Source organism: Mixophyes fleayi, chromosome 11, assembly GCF_038048845.1.
Source record: "Mixophyes fleayi isolate aMixFle1 chromosome 11, aMixFle1.hap1, whole genome shotgun sequence".
Lineage (NCBI taxonomy): Eukaryota > Metazoa > Chordata > Amphibia > Anura > Limnodynastidae > Mixophyes > Mixophyes fleayi.
Window position 1 is genome coordinate 35624781 of NC_134412.1, and position 21900 is coordinate 35646680.

General features: G+C 38.5%; 1 protein-coding gene across 1 annotated transcript in view; it reads left to right on the plus strand.

Annotated features, from left to right (window-relative positions):
• Positions 1–21900, plus strand: part of FAM83E (family with sequence similarity 83 member E) — an 89379-nt gene that overhangs the window by 39680 nt on the left and 27799 nt on the right. Inside the window, exon 5 of the mRNA XM_075191284.1 lies at positions 18123–18882. Coding sequence (XP_075047385.1) covers positions 18123–18882 — 760 coding nt within the window. The remainder of the gene's footprint in view (positions 1–18122; positions 18883–21900) is intronic.

Genomic DNA, 21900 nt, shown 5'->3' on the forward strand with positions numbered 1-21900 from the left:
ACAAAGATTTGTATAACACTTTTTAGGCTGTTCTTTTGATTCTCAGATACAATATCTTGCTTGTTTGATTTGTAGATATCTTATATGCTTGTAAGGGATAATTTGTGAATACAGTGCGGAATGTTGTATAGCTGGAACGTCACCAGGGGCAGGGAGCATCTGGGCCCCCGGGCCAGTCCCATAGTGGGCTACCCTTGTATACACCACTGCTGTGGACGCTTCTTTGAAACAGAGCTGCTGAGCATGCGCGGGCTCATGCGCGGCAGCTCTCTCGCTTTTTTTGTATTTTTTTTCGGTGGAGGGGAAACCCCCCCTTAAAAATCATCCGTGCACCCCTGCAGCCAGCCTATGAACGTCATACCTCTAATATTAATATAATAATATTACTAATATTACTTTTTTAAATAACCATGTATAATATGCTCAACTTGAATTAGATGCAAATTATCTGTTGGCAGAACTTTGCTCACCAAAAACAAAATCTGACTGACATAATTGTGAGAACATTGGGGCCAAGAACTGTTGCACCCAAGCTTGGGAAACAACTGTAAGTAAACAGCTCAAATAACATACAGCCCTGTAAGGAATTACATTCTATAAAGAGTCCCACATTTGGGCAGCATAGCGGTTAGCACTGCTGCCTCACAGCCCTGGGGCCGTGGTTTCAATTCTGACTAGGACATTATCTATGTGGACTTTGTGGGTCTGATTCATCAAGGCACGCATACTCAGTGCAACGTAAATCAGCTCTACGTACAACCGAATTCGACAAGGAACAGATCTGAAGATACTTGCGCTAATGAATTCTGGTGTAGGTCTGGTCTGTTCTTCTGCACAAGACACTGCAGGATGTGCCCAATGCCTTTATGGAATATACATTCGCAAAAGAATGCACAGAAAAAAAAAATATTCAGTTAATCTCACCGGTTATGTAAGCATTAATGACAAAACATTTTAAAAACATATTTTTATATATATTTTATTTTTACATGAAATACATTTATTAGTGTGATCGTAATATCGACTGAACATAAAATAAATTTTTACAGTTGCCCCTGATTGCAAACATATGTTATAGCATGGACACAAGAGTGTCATCACTAGTGATCAGGACTTAGACTAGCCCTGTTACTGGAGCAAGAGATACGGCAGAAAAACTAATAACTTTGAGATGCCCAAACCTTCAAGCGGACATGGCTGCGTGCGCTCAAGTTGGACATGGCTGCACGGGAACGCCCTCACTGTACATTGATTACAAGCGAACTCCCCTTCTTGGCCCTGTTCACCCCCACAAATTGTAGGCTGTAGTAAGTGTCCTATGTGTACAAAGATGATTTGAATGCTGTTGCCTTTAGTTGTGTATGGTCCAGTTCTGTGCATGCGCAAATTATATTTGTGGACAATACACACAAAATCGGCATTTACGTTCCTTGTACAATCAGGCCCTGTATGTTCTCCCTGTGTTTGTGTGGGTTTATTCTGGTTACTCCGATTTGGGGACTATACAGTGTCTTATGCATCCTGCAACACTAACCTTTGCAATGCATCAGGTTCCCAAGAAATCTCCATCCTATTGGTATAGTCAATGGCACTTGCCCTACTGTTGTGCTTCTTGTAATCAGATACAGAATTATAGAAACAAAGCAGAAACATAAACAGGAATATTGTGATAATCAACTTGAGAGATTGTTATGCGAATTACTAGATGCAATGAATTTGAAAACTCTTGTGCTCAACTGAACAAAAAAATTATCATATATTTTAATGTAGCTTTCAACTCATATGTTTAATTTATTTATAAAGCATGGATATGTATTCAGTAATAAATAACTATATAGTCATTGCATATATAATTATGGCAAAATACATGCTGGATCCCTGGAGAGTCCATCCATATTTAATAGATTCCTGTTTTTCCTGCTGCCTGAAAATAATCCTCAGATATTTACAGATGATCTGTTTTTATAAAATATATAATAAATACAGTGAACCTAACATTATAACATAATTAAACAATGGTTTAATTAGTTTCTATGTTCTCCCTGTGTTTGCGTGGGTTTCCTCCGGGTGCTCCGGTTTCCTCCCACACTCCAAAAACATACTGGTAGGTTAATTGTCTGCTAACAAATTGACCCTAGTCTGTGTGTCTGTCTGTGTGAGTGTGTCTGTCTATCCATGTCTGTGTGTCCGTGTCTGTGTGTTAGGGAATTTAGACTGTAAGCTCCAATTGGGCAGGGACTGATGTGAGTGAGTTCTCTGTACAGCGCTGCGGAATTAGTGACACTATATAAATAAATGGTGATGATGATGAATGTTTGCTCATCCAATCCCTGAGATTCAGCGATCCATCCATGGAGTTGGGCTTTAGGGGTCTGATGCTGTGTGAGTACTAACCCAGTTAGCATGGCATATCTTGAAATAGCTCTTTGCAAGCTCAAAAAAAAGTGGGCGATTGCATATGCGACTATGCAGAGTTCCATGATTCTTCCCGTGAGACACAACTGCTTGCGCCTGGAGCTTAAATAGTAACGGAAGGTCACAGATGCATTTATGACTGTCCAAGCCATATTATTTGCGAGTGGTCAAGGGCAGGTCCCAGTGGAGCACGCAGGGAGGGTTTCGGGGTCTCCAGAACCCCCCCCTCCGTTAAAAAAGTGCCCACATATCGGCACTGTACTATACAGCAGCCGCGGCGCTGTCTAGGAAGTGTCCGCGGCGGTGCTGTATTGTATATAGCACCACCGCGGATGCTTCTTTGACAGCGCCGCGGCTGCTGTATAGTACAGTGCAGCCGAAACGGAGCTCTCTAGGGGTTGTTGTTTTTTCGGGGGTGGAGGAAACCCCCCCTGAAAAATCCTCTGTGCGCCCCTGGATCCAAATAGCAGAGGATGATGCTGATGGTAACCATCAATATCAAACCACTTGTTTGCTATTGCTCTGCTTACACTGATAGTGATGTTCTTCATTGCATATGCATATTTTATGCTTTTGTGTGCATGTTTAAGCATTTTTGCTTTCACATAAGTGAACAGGGAATTGTGTCTCCTAATTAAAAAGGTTTTTGAAGTTTTATTGATGGCTAATGGTCAATACATACATTGTAAACAAAACAAATGGTTATAAACATGGGTGTAAGTGTATGTGACATATACCTGGCGTAAACCAGACACATACTGTATGCTATTGGTGCAGATCTGCATGAGTATTGCTGCTTCGCATATGTATGCAATTGCGGCTATTTTAGTGAACACAATTTTGCCCTGCAACTTGAGGTGCAGTTGTGGCCAACTCTGCATCAGGCTCTAAGTGTTTGGAGCCTATAGTAGTTGAGGCATATGCTGAGTTTTCTGTGATGTATATTATAATATATGAGGGGTTAAATATTAATAGGGGCTGTTCTGCCAGTATTTGACAGGAGTAACAGGAAGCGTGATGGAAGATTTTCTTGATTGCCTGTCCGATAGTTGTTGTATGAATTTGTTCCAACATTCAAATGATGATGATGTTAAACATTCTTTATTATGTGTTGTTTTAAGCCATTCAGTACTAAAAAGGAGAAATAGTCTGGAGAGTGCTATTACTAAAATCTTTACATATTTTCTTTAGAGTTACCCCAGATAGTTTATTAACACATAATTACAAAGATAAATGCAATATCTGAATCAAAAACATTGTCTCAATGCAAAATTTATGTTTTACTTATGTGTACAAAAATATTAGAATTCACAAACTAAAGGACTCACATGTTAAAAAAAAAAAAAGCTACTAAAAATTTTAGTTATTTATGACGTTACATTCTGAGCACTATTCTGCTAGTATTTGACTTGAGGGCTCTGTGAATTGAATTTTTCTATTGTCTACTGCCTATGTTAACATCGTCTTGGCTGTAGGCAACAAAGCGAGTTTCAGACAGGTGTAACTGGAATACTGTACATCAGGAAAAGATAAAAGCTTTTTTTTCCAGAGCATCATTATATCTCAAAGGAAGGAGTATAAAGTAGTAATAGAGCATAGTTTACAAGAGGGTAGAGGGTATAATATGGAAAATGTTTTCTCATTTTATTCATTGGGCCAAAATTTGGGTCAGCACGGTGACTCAGTGGTTGGCACTTCTGCCTCACAGCACTTGGGTCATGAGTTCAATTCCCGACCATGGCCTTAGCTGGTAGGTTAATTGGCTGCTTTTAAATTGACCCTAGTGCTTTTAAGCATATTTACTGCTTATATTGTTTTAATTTGTTTTATCTAATTCACATTTGTTGTTGATACTTTATATTGAAATGTTCTATTGCTAAACTATTCCCAGTGTTTCCCTAATGATTTCTGCCATATGATAGTTAATTAGAACAACCTTTAAATTGAATTTCTGGCTTACTATATCAAGCGCTGTTAGTTTTGTTTTTTGTAAGCTCCAATGGGGCAGGGACTGATCTGAGTTCTCTGCACAGCGCTGCAGAATTAGTGGCGCTATATAAATAGCTGATGATGAAAATTCACAATGACACCTATTTTCTTCCCCCTCTTCTGTTTCAAAATGCAGTTTTTTTATATTCTTTTATTTAAATCTTTACAGGTATATGTCACTACTCTAATGGGTAAACACTTCAGTAAATGAGGTGTATAAAGTTGATTAATTAGGCTGACACATTTACTAACATTGCAGCCATGTACATATACATTTGCATCATGGGACACAATGGTTGATACATATTTTTAGGCTGCAGAGAGCTGTGGTATTTCCAGAGCTTAGAATGATGGTGTTTAGTGCTGGATGAAGGGAACATGATCCATATTAATCACATTTACTTAAACTTCTGGCAACTGGATGGGGAAAATAAAAGTTCAGGAAGAGCCCCTTTTCCCTTAAAGTTTTCACTAAGGTTATGTAGAGAGTATTTATAATATATACAGTATAAGTTCTGCACATAGGAACACTCTCTAAAGCTAAAGAAAATATAGACCACATTTTTTGACTAAAATATTACAATAAACTTCCACACAAAAATGACAGTAAGGAAAATTACATTTGGGATAAATAGAAATCTATGCTAAGAATAATATATGACATCATTGGAAGACTGATATATATGTTCTGGGCTTGTCCTGTCTCATAATGAATAGGAAAATATATGCATAGTTTATTTGGATAAGTTTCAGAAGGCAAATCTTGTGATTACCTAATTACTGCAGTAGATACAGTATACCTGAATATTGCTTAGATTTTGCTTCATGGGGTTTATAAATAGAAGTCATGTAATTAGAAAAGTGGTTTTTTTTATAGTGCTTCAAATTTGATTGCAGTTAAAATAATCTTAATTCAATCATACACATGTTGAAAGAGAATTGCGGAAACCAAAAAGTTGTAAAGAAATTTTAAAGCACTATCTATCTCTTATAGACCTTAACGCTACTATAATTAAGAAAATACTTAAATTCAATTCGGTGACTGGGTGTTGTTCGTAGATTTTGAACCATGTGATCCAAACATGTAAGACAAAAATAAAAATAACAATAGTGCAACACTGTATAAACCAGGAATAAAAATAATAGTGCAACACTGCATAAACCAATAGATAAATTCGCAAATGTCCAAATAAGTCTAAGAATTGGTGATTAAAATTGTTCATCCAGATGGTGGGTTCCCCCTCGTGAGTGTACTTACAGAACATAAACTTGTTACCATGACATCATAACGTGCAATCTTGTGGGAGCCCTTTCAAAGTGGATATCCCCTTAAGGTGATACACTTACAAAATGCAAATTTGAAATTTTCATATATCATACATCTTCAAGGATCTCCAATAATGAATGTGAGGTCATGGATGGAATTTCCTCATGTAGATCACCACAATGTAAAAAATTTAAAAAAGGAAAAAATCTAGTGCAATAGGTTATATGATTTATGAATTTAAGTATTTTGTTTATTATAGTAGAGTTAAGGTCTATGAGAGATAGATAGCACTTTAATATTTCTTTACATCTTTTTGGTTTCTGAAATAGAACACATGTGTCAAGGCTGTTCATTTATGTAGATATCTATAACAAAGAACCAATGCACAGCAACCAGGGCCGGACTGGCCATCTGGCACTTCTGGCAGATGCCAGAAGGGCCGATGGATGGATGGGCCGGCCTGACTCCTCCTGCCTTCGTGGTGGCTGGCTCCCCGGGAACCAGCCACCTCTGTTGCGTGCTCCTCAGCTCCCTCCACTGTTATGCTATGCTGTATGCTGTGAATTTCCTGTTTTCTTTTTCACCGAAGGGGGGGGGTCGCGGGGGAGCCGCGATTTTCTTTGGGGAGGGGGGTCGCGGGGGTGCCGTCATTCTCGCGCGGGGGGGGGTCAAGAGTGTGAGAGAGCCAAGGGGTAGGGAGTGCTGGGAAAGGGGGTGAGAGAGCCAAAGGGGAAGTGAGAGGGGGTGAGAGAGCCAAAGGGGAAGGGGTGCTGTGAGAGGGGTGAGAGAGCTAAAGGGGAAGGAGTGCTGTGAGAGGGGTGAGAGAGCTAAAGGGGAAGGGGTGCTGTGAGAGGGGTGAGAGAGCTAAAGGGGAAGGGGTGCTGTGAGATGGTGAGAAAGCCACGGGGTTCTGGGAGAGGGGGTGAGAGAGCCAGGGGGTGCTGGGAGAGGGGGTGAGAGAGCCAGGAGGTGCTGGGAGAGGGGGTGAGAGAGCCAGGGGGTGCTGGGAGAGGGGGTGAGAGAGCCAGGGGGTGCTGGGAAAGGGGGTGAGAGAACCAGGGAGTAGGAGGTGCTGGGAGAGGGGGTGAGAGAGCCAGGGGGTGCTGGGAGAGGGGGTGAGAGAGCCAAAGGGGAAGGGGGTGCTGGGAGAGGGGGTGAGAGAGCCAAAGGGGAAGGGGGTGCTGGGAGAGGGGGTGAGAGAGCCAAAGGGGAAGGGGATGCTGGGAGAGGGGGTGAGAGAGCCAAAGGGGAAGGGAGTGCTGGGAGGGGGATGAGAGAGCCAATGGGGAAGGGGGTGCTGGGAGAGGGGGTGAGAGAGCCAAAGGGGAAGGGGGTGCTGGGAGAGGGGGTGAGAGATCCAAAGGGGAAGGCGGTGAGAGAGCCAGTTTGGTAGGAGGTGCAGGAAGAGGGGTGAGTGAGCCGTGGGGTAGAGGGTGCAGGAAGAGGGGTGAGAGCGCCAGGGGAGAAGGTGGTGCAGGAAGACGTGTGAGAGAGCCAGGGGAGTAGGTGGTGCAGGGGGTTAAGTGAGAGGGACAAAGGAGAAGATGGTGCAGGGACATAGGTAAAAGAAAGTGTAAAGGGAGAGACATCTTAAGAATGGGAATGTCAGGGATGCAGCCATCATAAAACACAAGTAGTAATGAAGAATGGAAATGCACAGAGGGGACAAGTGTTAAAAAAAAATAAAAAATCAAGCCTTCATACTCCATTCACTTATATTTTCCATACCCCCACTTCTAAATTTCTGCTTCGACCACTGCCCTTCCTGTGTGAGCTGACAGCTGCTGATCCCTCCTTGCCCAGTAGGAGAACAGAACACAGGATGCCATAATCAGCTAAGTTCATATATTTTCTCGTGTGCAATGTGTTTTTAACCATCCTTTCTTGAACTGGGGACACTACAGCGTATCCAATAATGTTTAACACTATGTATTGCTCATTATTGCGCTGTAATGTTTGTTGCATATTTATCTGTACAGAGATTTTTAATTAAGGGGAAAAAACATTGCTTGTCATAAATTTTATCTGTGATTGTGTCAATATATCTATTTTTGTTTGCATTGTAAATGATGTATTAAGCTGGTCTTGGGACTCACACTCAGTATCTGATATGCTGTACCAATTTTTATTTGTGAATGAGTTTTTGTCTGGGCACTACTAATGATTTGGGGGCACTATTGTGGTATAATATGATTTGGAGGCACTGTTGTGACATAATATGATTTGGGGGCACTACTGTATGGTATATGTTTTGGAGGCACTACTATGCCATAATATTATTTGTGGGCACTTCTGCATGACCAAATATGAATTGAAGGTAATACTATGTGGCATAATATGACCATGGGGCACTACGGTGTGGCATAATATGAACTGGGCACACTACGGTGTGGCATCATATGAACTTCTGCCAAAGGCAAGTCTTTCATTGTTGAATATGATGGGAGCCCAAAGAAGTTGCTGTATCAAGGCCCAAAATTCCTCTTGTCAGCCCTGCCTGTGAGTCAAGGGGTTAGACGTCTCCAGGTAAATAATCTAAATGTTTCCTATCTAATCAAACTGATGGATCACATCCAATTATCTCTCACCCACCTCCTCTATCCCCCTTAATTTATATACTGTGTTATTTAAAATGAATAGAAAAGACGCATATCCAGTTACTGTAGTAAAAAAAAATATTTTTCTCTGACATTTTGCTGTAGATGGAAATACTTTTAATGCGGCCGTGTGGGTTCAAATGATCATTCAATTGTTATGGTTTTTTTTAGATATATGTTAGAGTTTTATTTCATGTGGAATGATTCATGAAAATTCTGCCATTACTATTTAATTGAGGGAAAAGGGTACCTGTTACCTATATGTGTGTAAGTATACTGTTCGTTGTTGCTATTTTGTGGGAGATTTGAAAAAAGCAAAACATTGGTTTCCTACAGTGGCGCCTGTATAATTGGTGGTATTGCTGTAGTATGGGGTGGCATGCTGGTGGCAATGTTGTAGTGTGTTTGGGGCTTAGTATTGCTAATAAGTAGGAGAGGGTATTGCTATAATGTGGGAGGTGATGCGGGATGCTGTAATGTGGGGGTGATGCCGGTTGCTGTAATGTGGTGGGTCATGCGGGCGCTGTAATGTGGGAGTTGATGCTGGACGCTGTAATGTGGGGGGTCATGCTGGACGCTGTAATGTGGGGGGTCATGCTGGACGCTGTAATGTGGGGGGTCATGCTGGACGCTGTAATGTGGGGGTGATGCTGGTTGCTGTAATGTGGGTGGATATCGATGTAGTATGAGTGTGTGTGGGGGGCTATTTATTGCTGTAATTTGGGTACTAATAATGTATTGTCATGGTATTTATTGATGTAATTGGGGTGCTAACAATGTAATGTTCAGGGTCATTAAGAGAAATAAATACCCCCTCACACACACACACTCATACTACATCATATTGTACAGCACCAGCAAACTGCACTGCGCCAGCATCAGTGTGCAACAATATAATACATGGAGCCCACAACACGTGGGCCTGTGTGCTTTAAATGCCAGGGCTGATTTTTAGTCCCAGTCCGTCCCTGACAGCAACCTGTAGGAATCAATCAGACACTGGCTTTTATTGTCTTGTAATTAACTAATCAAAGCTTATAGTTGATGGGTTGTTAGTTTATTATACTTTGCTCATAAATAACTCCCCTTGTGATTAAAAACAAAAACATCAAACAACAAAACCATCATCCAAACGTATAGGGACTATTGGAGTTTACTTTGAATTTCTGATGTTCTTAAGAACAGTTTGTAACAGTAACTTTCCTCCTGCCTGATGCCCTTTGCTTGTGATATACTGTACAATCCTATTTTAACTCTCCACTGGCTTATTTGTCCCTAGATCAACAGGAATCTATTGTTCTAAACAGATACTTGTAGCTTTACAAAATGCACATTTCTTAGTGTAGGCAATTGAGCAGTTTATAGGTATTTAAGGTGCTCAAAATCATCTGAGAACATAATGTTAGCATGTGCACATCCCTAAAGAGATGTGGCCAGCCCTCAGGGAGGCATGGTCAGCCACTAGAGAGGGTATTATATAGGTTAAGTACAGGTAGCATTTAGTCTAATGATCGCAAATCACCAAAAACAAGGAAAGAGACAGGACTATTTGTCAGAGAAATGTATAAACTCCAAAAAACTGCAAACATGTGTCAAACTACTCTCTAAACATTGTATTTAATATTCCACATAAAAATAATAATGAAAACAAATTACAAATATCACAAACAAGAACATATAGATGCATCAGCACTGATACAACACTCTAATTAACAGATTGACCTCAATACAATGCTGAAGCATATAGCAAACTACATAATTATAGAATGAATGCAGAACTAAACTTATCTATCTACCATATATATATATATATATATATATATATATATATATATATAAACAGTGTGTAGTTGCAAAGTGAGGTACAGCTTGTTGGGCAGCCTGATATATTATAAGGGTCACCTGCGCAGTCCACCAAACTCCAAGAGTGCTTCACATTACCCTTAATTTCTAGAATAAAATACAACCTCAGTACCCCCACATGACTCATCCCAAACTGTAGCCACATGCCCCACATTTGCTCCAAAATTACACCACATGTCACTCAGACCTACCACTTGCCTCATACACATGTCGTCGGACCCACACTTGCCACAATCTGTCCCCATATACCCTGAGACCCTTACAAGCCCTCAGATCGCACGTCTAGTCTGAAACTCCCCCATACACCACTCTGACCTCCCCACATGCCATGCCATGCACTAAGGTATCTTCACAATCCTTGAGAAACAATAGTCTCAAAACGGTAAATGCTGGTACTTTGTATGATGTGGTATGTCAGTATTAGAGATAAGTGAAAATTTCAAAAGTGTTCTACAAAATATTTGCTTTGATCCATCTCTATCTATGTAATTTTGCACATCTCTATGTTGATATTTGGCCTTAAATGTTCTGAGCAGAATTCCCTCCTTCATCCTTATTCTGTGCGGAATTCCCATATCATTTTCGTTCCACCTGAACGTCTCCAGTTTCGTAGTGCGCACAACACCGCAGAGCAGAATGATATGACGCTGTTGTAGTTCCAGCTAAATTACTAGGCTATACCTTCACCATAATTAAATAGTGCAGAATGTAATTTTGTGAAGTGGTGAAGCAAAAGTGGAACTTGAAGATTGTATCGTTTGAACATCACACCTTGGAGAAATGGCCTGTTCCGCTGTGAAATTCATATTGCGTGAAATTATACAGCAACTTTGATGATCCCGGTTACTATGATGTACAGTCAACTGGTATTTGTATAAAAGAATGTAGATTAAGTAAGTAAATATATTATTACTATTTTGCATAGCTATGGCCTATGTGCACCACTTGAGTTATAAGCAAGTTATCTGTTGGCAGAACAGTGCTCAGCAAAAAAAGTCACCTCTCAAAGAATAACGAAAGGTTTTAAAATCTACATAGAACAATTTGAGGACATTTGTAACTGGGAAATATGTTGTGATACTAGCTAGTGTAATACTTTTATTTTATTGAACTTTTTATAAAAAGAAACAAAATAATTTTGATATGTTCCCCTGTTTATTTGAAGTCAATAGGGCAATCTGCTTTATGGGCACAACATACAAGACTACACATTAGCCTATAGGTGCTTGTATTGAAAACTGGTTAGTTGCACATAACAGGAAACAATCATAACTGTGATGATCATTTCTGATTAGTCCACAATTTTAAAAAAACTAGGTCAGACTTGGACATTTTGTGGGAGTGCAGCTGCTGGCCATGTTTTCATGATATCTCCAACTCATGACCTAAACCCCATTATGATATCTCCAGCTGTTCACCAAGACCCATGTGATTGTTACATCATCTTGACTGTGCATCACTATATCACAGGCTACATGTCAAGAACAAAACTATTTTCCTGGGTGAAGTGGTACAAGCTGGATTGTCGACCTCGACGTGATATTTCTGCTTTCATAAACCATTGTAGAGCTTCAGCTGTCTGGACGACATATAACCAGCGCATAGACTGCTTTCTACTGAAGGAATCTTCAAACCAATCAGAGAATTCGATATTCATGCAAGTGTGACTCAATCAAGATAATGAAACAGCTTTTTGTGCTGGTGGGATTATATTTCATGGCCTGCTGGCCTCCGTCCCAAGCCTTTAAATGCTATTACTGCGATTTTACCACAGACACAGATTGTGCCAGTATTCCAACAACGTGTTCAATAGGAGAAGAATGCTTTATTGGAGAAGGATTTTCGCACGGTGTCTCAGTGCTCAAAAACAAAGGCTGTATTGAAATGGGGAAGTGTGGAACAAATCAAGAGATACTTCATTTTGGAACCAACTACACCGTGACTTATGGATGCTGTAACACCAACCTCTGCAATGCCTCAGGTCCTCAAGAAAGCACCATCAGGGTGTGGTTAGTCGTACTTGTTCTGCTACTCTGCTTCTTGTGACCAGAGACTGAAATATTGTGATTATAGACTGGAGAGATTGTTATGTGAATTACTATATATGATGAATTTAAACATAAAAAAATAAAAAAATACTTCAGTCTCCATATCAGTTGTTTTATTTGGCAATTTCATGCATATTTATAATAATATAGTTCATTTAAAAATGCTTATGTTTAAATTACATTAGTGCGTGACACGGATAGGCATAACAAAACTGTGCTGGGTATTTATTTGTCTTACAAATGTAGCAACCTGTTCAGCTTTCTCCCATACTGCGTAATATAGTATACTGTTAACTAGGATCGGTCCATTATTGTCTATCTATATATATAAAAAAGACTAACGCTGCTCCTCACCTTTTATATGTGTGTGCTGAAATACTAGGGGGCAGTAAAGAGTTATAACACAGATAACTACTAAAATACACAAAACACACAAGCAAATTTGGTAAAATGTTTGCAAATGACTCTTTTGTGTACTTGACTATTCCTTCTAACTAAATTTCCCTCATTTCTTGGGCTTATTTTGTTTGATTTATTTATCCTTTCTGGGTGGCAGTTATCATTTATAACGACCTTTGCTATTCCAGATTAGCTCAATTTTCTAGCCATTCATTTTATTTGCACTTAGTATTAAATAAATAGGAATACACTGATTAATGTATGCAACAAAGTGTAACTGCGATGCCACCTAAAAGGCAAATGTCTGCTGTGGGAGTAACTGCACAGCAAAAAGTAGCAAAAAAACAAAGGGTGGAGCGGGATAAAATCCAACGACAAACTACGACTGAGGACCAAAGAGAACACGAACGTGATCGTCATCGCCATGTAAATATGACTCCTCAGTAAATTGCCTGTCACAGATAAAACAATCGAAGAGAGAACAGGACAGAGGTAATATCAACGCCTACAAAGTCAGAGAAAAAGATGTCACGCCATTCTTGATGCTGGTAACTTTGATTAAACAAATATTAATGCTCATAACTGTGGTCCCATGAAGAGTATTTATGAATTTTGCCACACTAAGCATTTTGCGGCTGAGCAGCCATCTGACAAACTATTCAATCAATACTGCTACAAGATTAAAGTCAAATTGGATGCAATTTGACCTCCTCCCAGTCTCCCCCTACCCCCCTCCCTCTCCTGTCCCCCTCCTTCTTCCCACCTTTTCATTTTCCTCTCCCCCCCTCCGTCTCTGCCTCCGCTCTCCCCATTCCCTCCTCCTACCATTGTGTCTCTGTCCGTCCTACCCTCCCCTTAGATTGTACGCTCCTCCGAGCAGGGCCTCCTCTCCTTCTGTTCTCCACCAACTCTGCTCTCCAGCTCCTTGTCTCCTCCGTGAGGTCCTCCGGCCCCTGTCTCTACCCCGCTGGGGGCTCTCACCTCTAATCTAGCTGTTCATTGAGCTTTTGAGTTACTGTGCTTTCTGTTAACTGTACTGTGCTGTCTCACCCTGTATTGCGTTTCTGTCTGTCCCTGTACGGCGCTACGGAGACCTAGTGGCGCCCTAGAAATAAAAATTAATAATAATAAAATAAAAAAGGATCCAACATGATCTTACTGTTATTTTTTCGTGTTATTTTGACGAGCTTTTAACTAGTTATTAATAAAGTGCTAACAAATTTTACAGCACTATGTCTACAATGTTTTAGAGTTAACTCAAATAGTTTATTCACAAATAATGACAAAGATAAATGATCTCAATATTAGACAATATCTCAATGCAATATTTATGTTCTACTTGTGTCAACAAAAATTACACCTCAGAAGTTGAAGAATTGACCTGTTGTAAAAAGATCTACTAGATATTATTAGTTATTTGTGACATGTAATGTTCTGTTAGCATTTGTCTTTAGGGCTAAACGCACATAGTGCTGAATGAGTACTGTCAATTGAATTTGTCCATTGACTCATGCACATGTTAATACTATCTGGGCTGGAGGCAAAGAAGCGAGTTTCAGACAGGTGGAACTGGAATACTGTACACCAGGAAACGATAAAATGGCTTCTTTTGAGAAACATCATTTTACCTCAATAAAAGGTCAAAGGTTATAATCTGAGACATGTTTTCTTCATTGAATTATTTAGACCAAAATACATAGACCTCAACCACACCTATTTTCTCCCACTCTTATGTTTCAAAATGCAGCTTCTTTCAAGTCCTCTATATTAATCTTTGCAGATACATGTGTCACTGCAATAGTGCATAACACTTTAAAATATAAGGGATACACCATAGATTGATAGCATGCACATCCATATAGTTGTGTTCCTGGGTATAAATATAGATAAATAAATGTATAAAGAAATATCTCATCATATTTACGGTTTTGTATGAACCACTGGACATAATAATCTACTTAGCGGTATCTTGCGCTGACAGTGTACTTATAAATGCACTATGGTTTGCTATTTCTATTCCTAAATCTCAATCTCGAATGTAAACATTGCATCAGTATCTTTCATGCAGAAGCCTCAGTAAACACAAGTGACTCAGTTTGTAGCCGCACCATCTGTGTGCTTTAAAAATGCATGTACTATATATAATCCAAAGCAAGTTATAAAAGCTTATCATGGGATATTGTCATAGAGTTGTCAGCGTGATGTTATATGGCCAAACACATTAGTGATAACGCCAGGTCTTGGAATTCAAAATACGTGTTGCAGCCAACAGATGTACTTGAGGATGGTGGAGATTGTGAGGCACTGGGATATATATTTAAATAAATTTCAGGTACAAGTGAATGTTTAATTTAAGGTACAATTTAAGGTAGACCTCTTATTAGCACAACATTTTATTTTTGTTTGTAATTCATGTAAGTGAAACAAGAGATTAATGTTGCAATTTTGTTCCATTGGGCCAATAGTTCTAAATTCACCAAATTCTGTAAACTTTTAATAAAGGTGCACACAAAAAAGTAATTTAAACAGAAATTTTACAAATGCAAAATGTTATTTGTTACTTTTTTTCCACAAATGTTAAGCAGAACTAAGTGGTTAGCACTTTTGCCTTACAGCACTGGGGTCATGAGTTCAATTCCCGACCATGGCCTTATCTGTGAGGAGTTTGTATGTTCTCTCCGTGTTTGCGTGGGTTTCCTCCGGGTGCTCCGGTTTCCTCCCACACTCCAAAAGCATACCAGTAGGTTAATTGGCTGCTAACAAATTGACCATAGTCTGTGTGTGTCTGTCTCTATGTCTGTGTATGTGTGTGGTAGGGAATTTAGACTGTAAGCCCCAATGGGGCAAGGACTGATGTGAGTGAGCTCTCTGTACAGTGCTGCGGAATTAGTGGAGCTATATAAATAAATGATGATGATGATGATGATGATGATGATTTGCTGTTCAAAAATGACATGTAAAACAACTTTGCTTAAAAAAAAAGACATCCTAAAATAATATTTTGTTTTAAATTTTGCGTATATTTTAACATCTTTATATTGCCCAAACACACAAGAACACCATCCAGTGAAGTCAACTGTAATCGATTCAAACACTCTGTACCCTACATCCAAAGGTTGTAAGTCTTTTCACCTAAGATTAAGTCGCTACGTACCAGGAAACTTCAAAGACTTGCCACTTCCCCTTGTTTCTGCCAGTTTCTTTTTTCAGACTAAAAGACAAAAAAAATAAAGAAAGAAAGGGGGCACTTCATAGTGCAGGTAAAACTGTTTTATTATAAGTAACTATTTCAATAAAATATATGTTCCAGCTTAATTACAAGAGCATATAAGTGCAATGCACTACTATGTACAGTTTCAGATTACCACCATAAGAAACGAGTTGTCACAGCTTTTTCTCACTCCAGCACAGTGGATCAATCAAGCCAATTAGTCCATCGAGTCATACCCAATACGTTTCACCTGGAGCAGACCATCAGGGGGATATGTATATGGTTTACCTCTTAGTTCCAGGTCTATGGCAGGATCAAGCATAGCACATATTAAATATTCATATATATATATATATATATATATATATATATATATATATATATATACTGTATGTACAGAGGTGGAAGTGGGCTGGTATGCCGTGCTATACCATACCACCACTTCTACTGCCTTCATTGTAAAACCATCAAATTCCATTCACTTACATTACAATTCCATTCACTTGCATTACAGGGGGTATTCAATTGGCCGCAAGATTTTTTTAAGACCGTGTTAAGTCATTTTAATGCTGTTTTTTAATCATTTTTCGAGCGAGTTAACTTTATCCGCGATTAAATTTCATTTTTAACACGCCGATATTTTTTAACAAACGGTACTCTTGCGCTCCAGTAGAAGGTTTATTGAAAGTATAGGGTGCGCGAGAAGCAGCCGCTTTAAAAGCTATTCAATTGTTTTTTAACACGGTGCGTTAAACAGGCCAATATGCTGTTTTATCTCACACCTCTTTGGGATGTGATAAAAATAAAAAACCTCTGAAAACTATTTGGAATCATGTAATAATGAGAAAAAAAAGATAAACTATGTTTATCACTAATGCTTAACATGTAAAAGTTGATTTCTTGTTAAAAAATAATGAAATAAAAAAAACATAAAAAATAAAAAAATTAAAATCACTAATTAAATATATTTATGTATGTTTTTGGTACAAATAGGTTTGCACTAATGTGTTTTGACATGGTATAGATGATTCTATAGTAAAAAATAGTTATATAAAAAAAATGCTAAAGAAAGTACTGTAATGTAGATATTATCAACTAGAATGGTTGTGTAATGCAATAAAATGTATTGAAATGTATGCCAATCCTTTTTTTGTGCTATACACGACTGCATTAAAACTCCTCTTCACTCCTCTAAAAACTCGCAAACACAATGATTAATGCGTGGGGCAGCATTCCCTCCTTTTCAATTGAATTGCACGAGTTTAAACGCTGCATTAACTAAAAACGGTCGCTATAGCAGTTAAAAACCCTCGGGTGTTTTTTTTTTTTAACGCAGTGGGAAAAAAATAATAATCTTGCGGTCAATTGAATACCCCCCTACTACTTCAATTACTTACATTTTCCATGTGGTCAATTCTAAATTTTCATATCACCACTTTTAAATTTACACTTCGACCTCTGTGTATGTATGTAGTATGTATATAGTATTTATCAAGAAATGTCACTGCATTTTACATTTTTGACCACTTTGTTACAGAACAAAAATTCTTTTTTAAATTTTAGTTGTAGGATCTTAATTTTAACACATTATCATCCATGTAGCTGAAGACAATTATGCAGCAATCTTGCACCATTCTATACATATGGTGGTGAAGTTTGATCATCATAAAATGCACTTGGCTTCCCCAGTGCTCTGTCTTTGTCAACTAGAAGAATAATTTCATGATTTTTTTTAACAATACTGATATCGATTTTTGTTGGAATTGTACAGGTACATTGAATTTAATAATGTGAAATTGAACTATTTGCTTTTTTTTTTTAGATAATTCTGGTTCTATTTTATACACTTCTGCCTTAAATTCCTATAATTTATTTCATGTGTGAGAAACATCTTATAATGACATACTAAATGAACATTTTGGGCCTGATTTATTAAGGAAAGTAAGTCAAAGAAATGAGTAAGTTTTCTGCTGAACAAAACCCTGTTACTGCAAGCGGTGCAAATTAGTTTATTATTTTGCAAATTAGTTAAATACTGCCTGTTTTTCATGTAGCACACAAATACTTGCTAGCTTTATTTTTACCCTGAAATTTAAAGTTATTCTAGGACATACCCTATCCCAACTATAAATCTGCTATCATATTTTAAATTTAGCACCCCCTCCAATGCAACATGGTTTTGCCAAGTTGCAAAGTTACTCATTATTTTTTTGCTTTACTTTCCTTAGTGAATCAGACCTATTGTATCTTAAGAACCATTTCTCATGTCGTCTAATATGGTCAATCAATTTTAGCTTATTTGCTTTTAAAATCTAACCTCATTTGTTTTTCAGTTTCACATGGAGTGACTCACGACTGGACAGAAACCTGGTCACACTTCTAACTGGAGAAATAACTGACTCATTTGATAATGAGTTTCGAACACTGTTTGCAGCCTCCCGACCGCTTCAGAGATATGATTTTGCCAAAGATCACAAACAAATTATTCATAACATAGCGCCAATACCCTCACCTGCCACACTAGTACCAAATGAGCCCAATATTGTAACTTCTAATGCAGAGGTTTTGCCAGTTCCAGTGGAACCTTACCTAAATGGATTTTCTGCACCTGAAAAGTTTAACACAAGTGGGGCCTTGCAGCCAACAGATGTACTTTCAACCCCTTATATCAATACATTTGGAGGCTTGCAGATGTCTAAAAGTATTAACAAAATAGCAGAGCGCCGGACCGTAGTGCCAGTAAAGAGCAGTGGTATGGATGCTGGATTTAACAGAAAATCAACTGCATCTCAAGACCCTTCAGCTATGACCAAAGACGCACTTAATGTACCGGATTACTCAATTCACCACCGCCTCGCCACCTGCCGCAATTTTGAAGGACCTACCTTGAACTTTCGAGCTGCCCAGGAGTCCCACAGTGCTCTCAGTGATATTCTAAAGAATGTGCAGCGCAATAGGCTGTCAGTGGCCAAAACAACAGCTGGAAGACCGAGCAAGTCTCTCTGGGATCTTAGTAAGCTGTCTCAATTGTCAGGCTGCAGTGGAGACCCAGGTGTGAGACAGAACCCCTTGGAACTTGGGGATGACCCAAAGGTGAGTGCATTTTACTTGCCTAAAATAAACCAATGTTGTTATAATATAAGTATAAGTTAACAGTAAATTGTTTTATGAGTCTCATTTAAAAAAAACTTATATGCATGTTTTTTAAATGTAACAATGTGACATATAATGACACAATCACAAAAGAATTTGGTTTGGACATATTGTGTAGGGAGTTACGTTAAACTTTTATTTATTGATTATATTTTTACAAGCAGCAGAGCTAAATTGTAAGAAAAGCTTGTGACTTGCACAACTAGTTATTTAAAAATAAAATACATCAAAAGTTGCAGCAATTCACCTTGTATGCAATATATGATCTATTTCACAGCACACTGAAACTTTACATAAAATATATGACAGTAAAACTAAATGGAAAACCATAGTACTAAGCCTTTATGTAGAGATGAGCAAATTTTTTTAGGTACCCCTGGTTCACTTCAGTCTGCATTTGAGTTTTGTGTGTGTCCCTGACAGTTGGCTTCAAGTGTTTCGCTCAGAAATGCCCCTATCATAGGAACATAGCAACATAGAATTTAATTGCAGATAAGAACCACTTGGCCCATCTAGTCTGCCCAATTTTTAAAGTATGGTAACCTCAAACACTATTTGATCCTTAGTTCTTTGTACGGATATCCTTATGTCAATCCCAAGCATGTTTAAACTGCTCTACAGTATTAGCCTCTACCACCTCTGATGAGAGGCTATTCCACTTATCCACTACCCTTTCTGTGAAGTAATCTTTTCTCATATTTCCTCTGAACCTACTTCCCTCCAGTTTCAGTGCATGTCCTCGTGTTCTAATACTTCTCTTCCTTTGAAGAATGTTTCCCACCTGTACCTTGATATAACCCTTGATACATTTGAAAGCTTCTATCATGTCCTCCCGTTCCCTTCTCTGCTCCAAACTAAACATATTAAAATCTTTTCGTTTTTCCAGGGAAGTTTTGTGCTGTAGACCATGCACCATAATAGTTGCCCTTCAATCATTGTTGTTCCGTCCGGAAATTAAACCACAGCACAGATCAGATTGAATTTACACTGTTGCCATCCCAGCTTTATTTACAGAATGTCATTTCTGCAATATGTGAAATGACGTTTTTTACGATTAGACAAAGCAGAATTCAAAGATTGTATTGTCCAACTTTGTACATCTGTGAAACGTCCTGTTTATGCCTAATATATTGATTTGCACGAAATTCTGCCACAACTTTGCTCATTTTTACCTTTATGCAATAAAATATAAATTACATGTCAAAAGTGATGAAAGGAAAATATTATGGTAAAAATGATCTAGCAGGATGTAAAGAATAGCAAATATGTCAGGATGATAAACTGACTACAGCTAATAAAAGCAAATAAAAAATCAAAACAAAATTAAAATAAGATTGACACTTCAAGGAAAACACTCAATTATCGCTATCTTTTATTTATAAAGCACCACAAGGGTTCCGCAGTACCGTACATAGGGGGTTAGAACATTACTCTATATCATGTAACATAATCCAGACACATAGATAAATCTTAATCTTTCCATTTGTTATTACTGGTCACTTATTATTGTGCATTTGCATTTACTAACACAAAGTTTTGGTTTTTGGTTTTCTGCTATGGGTGTTGTTGCCGTCTGTTACAGTCTCATACATAACCGCCAACAGTAATGATTTCCAGTGGTCAGAAGAAGAGAGGAGTGTGCCCCTCTACGTTTTAGTTTTCCAAAACCTTCCTGGTGTTATGCTGTTGGTTTTGGCAAAACCAGGCTGGTGTTTTAGTTTTGAATTTCACCAACATGTAACTTAAACTCACAAAATCATATCAGCTTTAGTTATTTTCTGTTCTTACTTTGGTATTTATATCATTTACATTAATTTACACTAATATATAATCTATAGATAATGTATTATCCAAGTAATGTCTTATTTGTGCCAAAACAATGTCTTAACATTCAACAAGCTTTACACATAACGGTTACTGAGTACTCTTGCAGATAGTCTATGGGCCTGAGTCATTAAGGACAGTAAGGCAAAAAAAAGGAGTAAGTTTTCTCCTGGACAAACCATGTTACTATGCAAGTGGTACAAATTAGTTTATTATTTTGCACATAAGTTAAATACTGACTGTTTTTTTTCATGAAGCACACAAATACTTGGTAGCTTTACTTTTACACTGAAATTAAAAGTTGATCCATGAACCCCGTCTTTGCAGTGGATTTCAATGTAAATACCATTAATACAAGGACACATCAACTCTGTTGTTTCTACAGTAGCCACTGCACATGTGTTAGATTGTCCCACTCTAAAGGAACTTATTCTACAAATTACTTTACTCCAAGACGCCCTGACATCACTCTATGGTAACCCCCAAAGGGCGTTGTCTCAGTAGGGGGCATTGTCGTTTTAAAACTACTGCTTCTTGCCACAGGCTCTTGTTGTCCAAATATTTAGCTGTGTTCATATTCCAGCAACTAGTTCCTGACTAGCATGATTGTGCATCTGACCCAGCCTGTTTTTCACAAGTTTGTCCTTCTATCCTCTCTTATAACTTTAATTGCCAATTTGACCTTGCAGAATCTTCTGTGCACCTGTTCCCTGGCTAACAATTGATCACACAGACAGCCTGCTTACTTGACACAAAGTATCTAGTTAAACTGCTCGACCTGTACAGCTATTACGTAGAGAGCCTGATTGCTTGATACAAAGGGGTATATTTACTAAACTGCAGGTTTGAACAAGTGCAGATGTTGCCTATAGCAACCAATCAGATTCTAGTTATCATTTATTTAGTACATTCTACAAAATGACAGCTAGAATCTGATTGGTTGCTATAGGCAACATCTCCACTTTTTCAAACTCGCACTTTAGTAACTATAATGCAAAGTGTCAGATGAACTGCTTCAACCTCGCACACATGATCACACAGAGAGCCAGCTTGCTTATAAACGTTTGCTTAAACTGACACCGCCTAACACAGCTGATCTCATATAGTATAGTCACTCAGGGCCTGATTCAGAGT